Source organism: Triticum urartu, unplaced genomic scaffold, assembly GCF_003073215.2.
Source record: "Triticum urartu cultivar G1812 unplaced genomic scaffold, Tu2.1 TuUngrouped_contig_10357, whole genome shotgun sequence".
Lineage (NCBI taxonomy): Eukaryota > Viridiplantae > Streptophyta > Magnoliopsida > Poales > Poaceae > Triticum > Triticum urartu.
Window position 1 is genome coordinate 1,495 of NW_024111215.1, and position 8,587 is coordinate 10,081.

The window sequence follows — 8,587 nt, forward strand, 5'->3', positions numbered from 1 at the left end:
GCCTTACTCTTGCATAATAATTCTGCAAGGAGGCTGGTTCGAACCCAGGACCTCTAGGCCACAAACGAAGAGACTCTAAAAACTGCGCCACGCCTGCCCTTCTGTCATACTTGTGATTTGACTGCTAATAAATTGTTCTTTTGATGTTGCTTTAGATCAGAGTTTAATATTGTTTAATGTACTAAATATTTCATTTCTGTCTCCATAGTTGCTGAAGTTCAAATTGGGCAATGGATCTGGACACAGAGAATCGTCTAGCTTCATTACTCCTTGAAGAAGCACGGAGATTACAGTTAGAGGCTGACAGGGAAGGTGTTCATGCATATCTGCGAAAGCCCAATGTTAGGCATCGTCCAAACTCCCGTTTCCTCACAGCCACAGTTCGTGGAGTTCAACAAGGTTAGCATCATGTTTGTTTTACATTATCCTTGCCTCCTGGTGTTGATTACCTGATCAAAGCAGCTGTAATCATGTTTTTTTACTGAAGAAAATGTTTTTTTATGTCCTTGAAACCTTCTCATTAGGAGAATTCATCCAAAACTAATCACAATTGAACGCAGTTACAATTTGGCAATCATGTAGGCACCACTTTAAATTGCTTCCTCTAACTTGGGGTGGTTCACTAAATAAGCATTAATGACTACTTTATAAGTATTTTTGAACCGAAAGTGTCAATCGGTGTGCGAGCACAGATGCTCCGCTTATCTCGCACGTTGTTCTCTCCTAGATTCATGAAGGTTCTGGTACTGCAGCTTGTATAAAAATCGGTATTTTCTCCTTCACTGTTGATCTGGCCCACACTGATCGCTGAGTTATTGTGCCGGATACTCACAGATGTCTTCTGGCCCAGACACCATTTCACGATGTGGCAATCTGCACCTTTCTCCATCGTCCTGAGCAGACCCATTAACACATTCCATCCCAGAAACTTCCATAAAAAAAAATCCCACAAACAACTTCACTTCTACCAGCAAGCTTTCCCCTTCAAGATTCTTCTCCTACCTATACGGTACCAAGCACAGACCACCACCACCCACCCCCCCCCCCCCCCGGCCCCAACTCACTCCCTAATCCTCGATCGTCCTCCCTGCCACCTCGTACTCTGCTGCCAACAAAATCCTCCCGCTGATTTCTTGCCGGGACAAGGTCCCTTCATCTCTTGCACCCGGATCTACAAGTGCGTCAAGAAAGATCCCTTGCCACAAATCTATATGTAATGAGTCAATTATAGCCTAAATCTAGTCCCTGCTAACCTTATCAGTACATGCACTCCACAGACCGGACTGTGTGGTTCTTCAGATGGCCTGAAGGCTACGTCGCCGAGCTGGAATGCCATCCTGTCGCCCAGCAAGACCAAGCTCAGCAGCCTCCGGTAGGTGCACATCAAGCTGCACCTTCGAACTGCTTCGCCTCTCCAACCTCCTTGTTTGCAATGGAAAAGTTGAGGAACCCTCTCCGTCCGTACTAACCAGAAAGCTGTTTTTCTGTTCCATGCACTAGATTAAAGCAAACGTTACGAGCTGTGGCTCACCACCAGAGTCTCCAATGGAAGTAACGATGACTCTCACGCCCACGGATGTCTGCCGTTTTCCTGCCCCACAGAACATGACACCAGCATACGTATGCCAGACAAAAGCACATTTAATACCGCTCAGTATTTCCCAGGTAAAAGAACTGGAGCAGATCACGAGACAACATTCAGTGGCGCAGATATAGTGACCATATGTGCTCGGAGTAGAAACCTCACGTCCTTTTTTGAACTCACATTGCTCATTATATCGTGAAATCGAATCATTTAACTTTCTCATGCGATTTTATTATTAAATTGACACTTGATTGTTCCCCCTGCAGCAAACCGTGTTGTGGAGGTTGATGAAATGTGGCGTGCCAGGGAGAAGGAACTTGAACTTGAGTCTAAGCTGAAAAGAAGAAATAAAGAGCGTGGTGACTCTAGAGGGGAGAAACGCAAAGGTGACTCGAGAAATATGAGTTCCAACTCAAAGATTGAAGAAGAAACCACTTATAATAGTTCTTACTCAGACCAGGATGATGGTCTAGGGGATGATGAAATTGAAAAGTTTCTGCATTCAAGGTTAGTTTCTTCATAGAACAAGCGGACAGTATATTGATTGACACCTGCCAGATAACTAAGAATTTCTCTGCTTATGTCAAAACTATTGATGCAAATTATCTGCAGTATTATAGTCGTAGTATCACATTATTCTGCTGAGATTGCCATATCCTATTAGGTGATGTCTTTCAAGGGGAGTGTTATGTTTAACTTGTGCGCATTTGCATCTGTTACATATTTTCAGTTCTGTTGACAAAATATGTAATTTGGTGCTATGTCAGGGTAAAGCGAGGAAGAGGTGCCGTTGGCTCTAGGATGGATGAACCTGGTCCATACCTAAAGGCTTCATCACATTGTCGAGACGAAGAACCTAGCCCGGATATACGTTTGGAAGAAAAATGGGAACGGCGAGTACAAGGTCCGGAGAGGCCACTGTTTTTGAGATCCAAGTCTCCTGATGATTGCTGGCATAAGGAAACATTGGACGATAAGCCATCCAGCTCTTCTGAACCACGCAGAAAAAAGGAAAATAAAAAGGAGAGGAAATCAGAGAAAAAAGAGAGAAAGGAGAGAAAAGATAAGAAGAAATCTAAGCATCGGCACCGCCACCACCATCACAAAAGCCGAAGAAGGGAGTGATGTGCCTGGAAATCCATTTCTGCACCCGAGCTCATCTGCACCCGCGCCGACGAAAAAAATCAAAACAAATTCTAGCAAAATTCAAAAAATTCCAAATAAAATTTGTGTGGTAGACAATTTGATGCGTGAGGCCCGCTCCAAATTTCAAGTCATTTGGAAACCACCAATTTGTCTTTTTTGCTGAGAGCTGCTCATATGTCCAAATGACTTGAAATTTGGAGCGGGCCTCACGCATCAAATTGTCTACCACACAAATATTTTATTTGGAATTTTTTGAATTTGTTTTGAATTTTTTACGAATTCTTATCTAACCAGGTGCAGATGAGCCTGGGCACCAAAACGCCCTATTTGTGATGTGCCCTATTACTGAACTACAATATGTACACAAGAAAAGGTTCTCTTACTGAAAGATGCTGCTACCTGCTGCTGTTACTTGTTCATTGGATACCTGTGTTGTAACTAAAACTCGGCCAGTGCGTACAAGGGGTTACGGTTGGCACTGTACCCCGTGTTTAAACATGATCATATTATGTGTTACTCGAGTTGAACTTTCTTTGCTTATAACATGATTGGCATCTGATGAAAGTGATCGTTTTCGCTTGTGTGACATGATTAAAGGTCCACATCTGCAGCGAGCTACTCCCTTCGTCTCATAATATAAGAGCGTTTTTAGTGTTAAAAACGCTTTTATATTATTAATTTTCGATGGAGGGAGTAGTACTTAACCATGAATATCTGTTACTCCCTCTGTCCCATAATATAAGAACGTTTTTAACTCTACACTAGTGTAAAAAACACTCTTATATTATGGGACAGAGGAAGTAGTTATTTAGCGGCCACGTCGACGCCGGTGTCCTTGTCCACCTCGCCAACAGGCACGTACTCCTGGCCCACTCCATGTCTCCATGGCGTCGCGTCAATGAATCTACCTGTGCCGCCCCTCCTACTGCATCGATTCTACTTCATTGACACTGCCCATGTCTCCAGCTGCTCGATGTCAGGTGTTGTTGGCCCATGTTTTGTGTCTCGAAAGCTCCTATTAGCGCAAGGATCCAGAGCTGCACCATCAAAGACCTCCGGCTGCCGGGAAATAGTCCATTGCCCGCAGAGACCGAGCTTGAACTGCTCATGTAGTGGTGACACTATACTTGTCTTTGGTCAAATTAAATTATAAAGTGATATTTGGAGTTTTGACCAAGCCTTTTTTTCTCTATATATGATGTTTATTTAGGGCCTGGAAGAATCGGTTTCCAGTAAACCTTATTAATCTCAGATCTCTTCTAATTAATTTCCATGCGAAATCATTTGAACACAATTTTCAATTATTTAACTTTCAAACCAAATTTGTTGAATTCAAGCTAATTTTGTCTACACCAGCCAATTCCGGCCAGCATTTTCTCCACCGGGAGGGGCAGGTAAACTGGTAACTGGTCGGTTACGCAAAATTCTGACTGGATTTGAGAAATGAGAACCTTATTTTCTTTACTACTTGGAGGTTAATTAGTAATCTAGACCTGTTACCGAAACCTTACTGCCACACATGTGCTCGGCAATGCTACTTTTTTTTAGGGAAGGCAATGCCACATTTTAAAAATAAACAAAAAAATCGATATTTTTCTATGAAATGGAATCCTCCAATTTTTCTAGATTTTTATTTTGAAAAAGGAAATCGAGCAATGGGTGGTCGCAACATAGGAAAAAAAAAGGACAGACTACTGAACGTCTCTGAACATTTCCAGGTTGCCCCTACAGGCAACGAGCACACAACCAGCATAAAGCAAACCAGAAGACTTGTGAAAAGAACAGTACTATACAGCACCCCAGTGCCCTTCCTATTCCAGCCGATGGTTCTGAAAACCTCACTTGAAAAGCGCATATACAATTTGGCTCCCGAATTGATCGCAGCTTGGTTTGGGCCCTTTACCTCTAAAATAGACCAGGGAGATACTAATATTCCACCAGCAGGTTAGTTACATAGACTGGGTTGTGAGCCTGAATTGCAAAAAGCCAGCACAATTGTATCGAAGTTTATCAAAAACCATCAAAAACACTAAGGCCTAGTTTGGCAACACCATTTTTCCAGAACCATAGTATTCCAAAACCTCAGTATTTCAATAAATCCTCGAAACAGGCTCGCACCCCGCTTTATAGATGAAGCATCGACCAAAGTACACGGCCGAATGATACATAGTGAAGAGGTAGCCCTCTTACAAAGCGGATCCTGAGATCTCGGTGCCATGCAGAACCTACGCTACCGAAGAAGAACAAGGGGAGATCAGAGTATAACAAATACTCCAGTTTATGAAAAACATATATTTTCTCAGTTTTGATAAAACCACCGAGGTGTTTGGCAAGTGGCAGTTTTTCTCAGTTTTCTTTGGTTTGGACAGACTGTTACGTTGTTGCATGCATATTCAGCTACACTCATGGATCAGCTTGTGCTAATGGCCACCGTATGCATGCAGCCTTGCACGGGCATGTTCTCTCCGAGATGCTAGGAAGGATCTGTAGTAGTAGTAGTAGAGTTATCTGTTGTAATGAATCAAAGACCAAGCTAGTTACAACATGCACTGCAAGTCGACATGTGTTTTCAGCCGGCACTAAGTCGTCATTTGTACGTGTATGTGCGCCCCTCTAGCCGGATAGATCGATCGGTTAGCTATTAATTTTACGTGTCACGAGCATCAATGGCCAGAAGAAGATGACCACAAAGAAACAACCCAGCAAGCGTTTTTCAGTTTTTTTTAAAGAGGTCCGGACCTCTTTTTTATATACTACAAAAAGACTATAGTTTTAGAGATACCACAGTTTGTTAAACTGTAGTATTTTTTTCATCCAAACGACTCAAAGTATTGAATACCAAGGTTTTTTTAGAAGCCACAGTATTTCTTAAAAACTACAAAAATACTTTGGCTCCCAAACGCACCCTAAAGTTTGAAAAAAAACATCGTTTTTTTACCAGAAATACCAACTGCTTGGTTGACTGTGTTTTGACGCAAACGCAAAAACCGACAGGCGGGCTCCGCTCTCAGAGCCGACGTGGCAGGGGGTCACGGGCCGCATGAACGGCCATTAGACGGCATGACTTGATCTGGCCATTCATTCGTGCCATGGGCACCAGGGCCAACATGTTATCTCCCTATTAGAGTCCATATATTAATAGCATTGCATCTTAATATAAGATAAGTTTCTATTTTCGAAGTAATATGAGACAATATGTTAATTGCTTGCTGATATTGGATAAGTTATAATTGCATTTTTTAGGATACCCGATAATTTAATCGCTGCCGGTTTCAACAGAACCATTGCTATTTTGACACTTCCAACAAAAAAAGGACGACGATTTACGGCATGCATGCATGCAGCTATATGATTGCGCTAAGATTTGAAAAGTGGTTTTATGATTAGAGCTTAATTAGAGCATGCATGCAACTTTTGACAGAGTGCATGCCCCACCCACGCACCTCTCATGCTTTTCATTTAGACTTGTACATTTAAATATATTATATCTTTTAAACCGGTAGTCCAATTTATATTTTGTTTACATATTCATGTTCCTTGTGACGAGGGCGTTGAAATAAGATCAAGTCCAAATATGTTTTGACTTTATTTAAAATTCTAAATAAGATTCAAATTTTAAGATAAAATAAAAAAATACAATCATGCGAAAAGCTAGCATTAGCATGCATGGACCTCCGGTCATTAGTGCATCAATCTTAAAGCAAATGGGCGGGCTTAACCCTGACACGCACGCCCATGCGAATTTCCATGCTAACAAAGTGTTGTGTAGGGTCACCTAAAAAATATGTGTGTAGCTACAAAATGAGCGACAATTTTTTCTCCCTTCAATTGATCACAGATTCACGAGCAAAATATACGAGGCAAACGATGCAATTTGCAAACTATCCAGACACTGCAAATCGGAATATTTTCACCAGAAAAAAGAACCCGGAACATTGGCGGCCCTTTGGGCCATGGCCGAAATTTGCGTTCCTCTTCCGTTATGGGAAGTGGGAACAGATCTCTCCACAGTAAGATGGATACGAAGAAGAGGAAATGCGAAACCCTAACCTACGCGACCGCCCCTTCGTCTTCGCGCCGCGGCGAGCCGGACCATGTTGCCTCGCCGGAGGAGTGGAGGGACTGGGCGTCGCTGCCCCACGACGTCCTATACATCATCCTCAGCCGACTCCGGCAGACCGACATCCTCAGCGGCGCAGGGCTCGCGTGCCCGCCCTGGCGGCGGGTAGCCAAGGTCGAGCCCCTGCTGTGGCGTCACATCGATCTGTCTCTTTCACCGCCGCCGACAGGATGGAAGGCGATGGCCCGCGCCGCCGTGGAGCGCAGCGACGGCCGCTGCGAATCGTTCAGCGGCCACGTCGACGCCGATGTCCTGGTCCACCTCGCCGACAGGCACGTACTCCTGACCTACTTCCATCTCGCGCGCTGCATCGAGTCTAATTCATTGACATGACATGACATGCATGCATATATCTGTTGAAGCGGCCACATTTCTGTAAATCTATCTGTCCTGACTACGTACCTCTCCTAAATCCTAATTGATCGCCTGCAGTGCGCCATTGCTGAGGAACCTCTCTGTCACAGGCTGGCCTTACATCCGTGACGGAAAACTCGTCACGGAGATTATCAGGAAGCTCCCTCTGCTGGAGCGCCTGGAGCTGTGGAGCGGCTGTTTCCAGAAAGAGCTACTCGACGCCCTCTTCGACCACTGCCCACGTCTTGAGCTGCTCGATGCCCGTGAATGTCGGCCCATGTTTTGTGACTGGGTAGAGCCTATAAAAACGAGGATACGAAGCTGCACCATCAAGGACCTCCGGATGCCGTACCTTGAGTTGCACTAGTGCACTGCTCGGTACGCTGGATTCATTTGTAGCATTATTATTAAATTAAACTCTGAATTCCGCAAATATACTCGTTACCAAAAACCCTGCTGCCCATATGCTTGGCGATTAATTGTTACTCTCCCCGTAAACTAATATAAGAGCATTTAGAATACTAAAATTGTGATCTAAACACTCTTATATTAGTTTACAGAGGGAGTACTATTTTCTAAAATCCAAATTCCAAATTAAGGTCTACTACTCTATCACGGTTAATTGGTTCATTTTTATTTTTATTTCATGTTTCTATGACTCGTTTTTCTCAAGCTATATTTGTCACCTTCAGTGGAAAAACTTATATCACATTCAGGGAGTACCACGGTTTTCCTGGTTTTAAAAAATGAGGATCCATACGAGCAGGTTTTGAATTGACAACGTCATCAACTACTCAGGATTACAATGACCAACAACATACAAATAAACGGAGGATAAACCTGCAATGACCAATGCATAGTGCTGAAGAAAAGCTAGCATGCAATGAACAAAGAAGAAAAACTGCTACAACGTCGAGGCTCTATCCACCATCGCAATCATACCAGAGGCTTAGGCAAAGTCCTGAAGAGAGTAAGAGCAACTCCAATGTGGCAACCCATTTTGTCTATTTGGGTTAACTGGACACAAAACTCAACCCAACGCGACGACCCAAACGGACACGACGTCAGCATGCTGTCCGTTTGGTATCCGCTTGGACTCATTTTGGGCTCAAATTTAGGAAAATTTGGGTCAAAAACGGATGTTCTTTGTGCCCTCTTCGCCCCCCTCTGTCCGGCTGCATGTGGCTCTTGGCCCACTTGCCATCCACCGATCTCTCTCATCCCATCTCTCTCCTCCTTTTCCTCTTTTTTCTCCTACCCACCCGCCCACCGAACATGGCCGCGCACGCTCCCCCGCACACAGCAGCAGAGGACAGGCGGGACTCGTGCTCCTCCGGCGCTGGCGCTCCGCCGTGGTGGGCTCGTGCTCCTCCGGCGGACGT

General features: G+C 44.1%; 1 protein-coding gene across 1 annotated transcript; it reads left to right on the forward strand.

Moving 5' to 3' along the window:
• The first annotated feature begins 208 nt into the window (after positions 1-208).
• Positions 209-3,295, forward strand: LOC125526518 (nucleolar protein 58-like). Its single transcript, XM_048691193.1, has 3 exons — positions 209-399; positions 1,852-2,092; positions 2,353-3,295. The coding sequence occupies exons 1-3, from the start codon at positions 231-233 to the stop codon at positions 2,708-2,710; spliced, it is 768 nt and encodes a 255-aa protein (XP_048547150.1). The 5' UTR covers positions 209-230; the 3' UTR covers positions 2,711-3,295.
• Positions 3,296-8,587: the final 5,292 nt, after the last annotated feature.